Raw genomic sequence first — 3,394 nt, 5'->3', positions numbered from 1 at the left:
TGCGTGTTTTCTGTAAACTTTTTGAAGACTTCTCATATTTGAAAAATCAAGAATTCAGTTAGACCCTAATAAAACAGATAAATACCTAATCTAGATTTTTGTGACCAAAAAAAATGTAGAAGTGGAAGACAGGAGGAAGTTTCTGGCCAGAAACCACAGGACCGGTGACCCCTCCCGGCACCCCATTGGGCTGAGCTCAGCGTTCGTCCCACTTGGACGGCTCTTCAGGGGCTGTTGCTGCTGTCGCCGCGTGAGCTGTGCAGACTGCACATGTGAGGATCTGTGCTGCCTTGCAGCTACACGCGGCAGCATGCAAAGGCGGGGCCCGGGGCCTGGGGCCTGGGGCCTGGAGTGGGCCGTGGAGCTGTGCTCCCTGCCACAGCCTCCCACTACCTGCGGGCCGACCTCTCACCACCTGCGGGCCCCACCACTGTGTTCCCCGCCACAGCCTCCCACCACCTGCGGGCCCTGCTGTGCTCCCTGCCACAGCCTCCCACCACCTGTGGGCCCTGCTGTGCTCCCTGCCACAGCTTCCCACCACCTGCGGGCCCTGCTGTGCTTCTGCCTAAGCTGGCAGGTGTGCAGAACCTCCTTTATGGGAGTCGGCATGGGAAGGTCACTTGATATGTTCCCTGTGTGTGCTCGCACGGGTACCGAGGGAAGTCACTACATACGTGTACTTTGCGTGCTCACCTGGGTCCTGCCCTCTGTCTTTTGTTTGTTTTTTAAACTCTTTGGGTCATGGCCCCTTTCAGAATCTAGTGAAAGCGTCCACTCACCCAAACGCCACACCAGGAGGTCAGCGGAGGGCCTGAGGGGCAGTAGTGGCCTCGCAGGCTCTGTGACCCAGCAGCCTGGCGTGACCAACTAGGCAGCTTAGATCCGGGCTGACAGTGTCGTCTGAGCACGTAGCGTCCCGGCAAGCCCACTCACACAGCCCCTTACAGCCTGCAGGAGTTCGTGAAGGATGCCGGGAGCTACAGCAAGAGGGTGGTGGACGACCTCCTGGATCAGATCACGGGAGGGGACCACTCGCGGCTGCTCTTCCAGCTGAGACAGGTGAGCCCTGCCCTCGCTGTGTTTCCTGTACAGGGGCTCGTCCAGGCTGAATTCCCGGGAGCATGCCGTCCCAAGAGTCTTCAGGTCAACTCGCTAATTCTCTTGCTGGTTTTCAATGTTGCTTTAAATAGTTAACTATCTTTTTTTAGGGGCGTGCGCTCGCCAGAGAGAGAGAGAGACAGAGAAGTAGAAAGCAGGAAATCATCTCTAGGGGGATGCCCACGCTGCAGTCCCTTCTCCTCCATTCTCTCTCGGGGTCTTGGACTGCACGCAGACACACCTGGCATGAGTTTTAAGCCACTGGGAATGGGATTCAGCCCGCAGTCGACAACGTGGCAGTCCAGTGATGTAACCATTACACCATCTGCTGGTCTCCCCGCCTCCTTTTTTTAGAGGTTCTTGCCTTGGGGTGCATGTGCTCACCAGAGAGAGAAAGTGAGAAATCACCCACTGTGGGGATGGCTGTGCCACAACCGCTTCTCCGTTCTCCGGGACCTTGGGCGTCCATGCACATGTGCCTGGCACCGAATTTCAAGCCACTGGGTCCAGGACTCAAACCGTTGAATCATGTGGGATTCTGCCACCCACTGACCCAGTGAGTTTTCTTTTTCTTGTTTTCTTTGGAGATGTTTTTGCTATAGGGCACGTGTGCTCACCAGAAAGAGACAGAAAGCGAGAAATCACCCCCCAGGGGGGACGGCCATGCCACAATCCCGCTCCTCTGTTCTCCTCTCAGGATCTTGGCCACGCATGCACATGCGCCTAGTGTGAGTTTAAGCCACTGGGTTCGGGACTCGTGGGAGTCTAGTGACATTGCCATTATGCCAACTGCTGGTCCTTGTGTATGTTTTAACTATAGAGTGTGTGTGTGTATGTGTGTGTCTCACGGAGTACCTCACAGGGTCTCATCACACTGCAGTCTCTTGGATCCCAGGCACCCATACGGGTCTGGTGTGTCACTGGGGGAGTCCAGGGGTCCAAATGCATGTCAGCCATGGGGCTCCCAGCACTGTAGCCTGGAACGTCAGGGGCCGTGCCTGCTGGCCTGGCCGCCTCCGCCTCCTGGGTGTGACGTGGAGGCGTCCCTGCCTCCGCTGTGGGGAGGTCTGACCTGGGTGCTGTCTCCCACGGAGGGCGGGCTTGCTGCCTGTTCTTGAGCTGTTGGCTGGGCAGGCTCCAGTCAAGGGCCAGCTCTGACCTGCAGCCGGCCTCGGTGCAGTCCTGGGGCAGACTGTGGGCCGTGGGGGAGGGGGACCACGGACACGCACTGCAGACCGCCCGTGTGGGCCCCCAGGCACCACCGCTGCCTCTGCCCTTCCCGAGAGTCTCCGGTGGCCCGGTGCCGAGCAGCATGCCTCCAGGTGCCCTGCGTGCGCTCCGGTGTGTGCTCCACGGCATGCGTGCAGCTTCTCGGCGATCAGCTTACCCTTCTCAGCACGTTTGCAGGCTGGCTGCCATTTCTTCTGGTGCCATTTTCCGCTGCGGCAGCTTTCCCTGTACCTGGGATTTGAGCGTGTCACACATCACTGGGGCCTGGTGCCTGCTCTCTCCTGTCCTGGCCTCTGCGCCGTGGCATTGTGTTCATTCAGCCACTCGCGTGCTACATCCGAGTTCGTGGCTGGTCCAGCCAGTCACGTTTTCCCTTGAGACAGTGTCCTCTGCCCTGGTTCTGTCTACACCTCGTGTTCCCTCCACGTCTGAGTGTCACCCGTCCTCTGCCCTGGTTCTGTCTACATCTCCCATTCCCTTCCACGTCTGAGTGTCACCCGTCCTCTGCCCTGGTTCTGTCTACACCTCGTGTTCCCTCCACGTCTGAGTGTCACCCGTCCTCTGCCCTGGTTCTGTCTACACCTCGTGTTCCCTCCATGTCTGAGTGTCACCTGTCCTCTGCCCTGGTTCTGTCTACACCTCGTGTTCCCTTCCACGTCTGAGTGTCACCCGTCCTCTGCCCTGCTTCTGTCTATACCTCCTGTTCTTTCCAAGTCTGAGTGTCACCCGTCCTCTGCCCTGGTTCTGTCTGTCCCTCCCGTTTCTGCCATGTCTGAGTGTCCCTTCCCATTTGAGCACGCTCGTGGTCTCTGTCCCCACTGCTCCTGGAATCCTTGCCTGCAGACCGTGCGAACTCTCTGGTCCTTAGTGTCAGAGGAAGCTTTATGGGAACGGCGTGGGCACTGCGGCCTCTGCCTCGCTCGCTCCCTAAGTCAGCCCTGGTGAAAGACATGGCAGGTACACCTCGACCCTCTGCACACAGAGCAGGACGTGCCCGGCTCTTCAGGTCACACGTCAGAGCACGGGCGACATGGCTGGGCCCACGCGGGACATGAGGCTTGCTTCG

The 3,394-nt window shown here is 58.6% G+C and overlaps 1 protein-coding gene across 1 annotated transcript in view; it reads left to right on the top strand.

Annotated features, from left to right (window-relative positions):
* The window catches only part of BRD9 (bromodomain containing 9), a gene marked incomplete at its 5' end in the record, with an annotated part of 33,093 nt that overhangs the window by 19,923 nt on the left and 9,776 nt on the right, over positions 1-3,394 (top strand). Inside the window, one exon of the mRNA XM_027770316.1 lies at positions 948-1,059. Within this exon, the coding sequence (XP_027626117.1) occupies positions 948-1,059 (112 nt within the window). The remainder of the gene's footprint in view (positions 1-947; positions 1,060-3,394) is intronic.

This window comes from Tupaia chinensis, unplaced genomic scaffold, assembly GCF_000334495.1.
Source record: "Tupaia chinensis unplaced genomic scaffold, TupChi_1.0 Scaffold000020_1, whole genome shotgun sequence".
Taxonomy (NCBI): Eukaryota; Metazoa; Chordata; class Mammalia; order Scandentia; family Tupaiidae; genus Tupaia; species Tupaia belangeri.
This window is presented reverse-complemented; position numbering and strand designations above follow the sequence as displayed.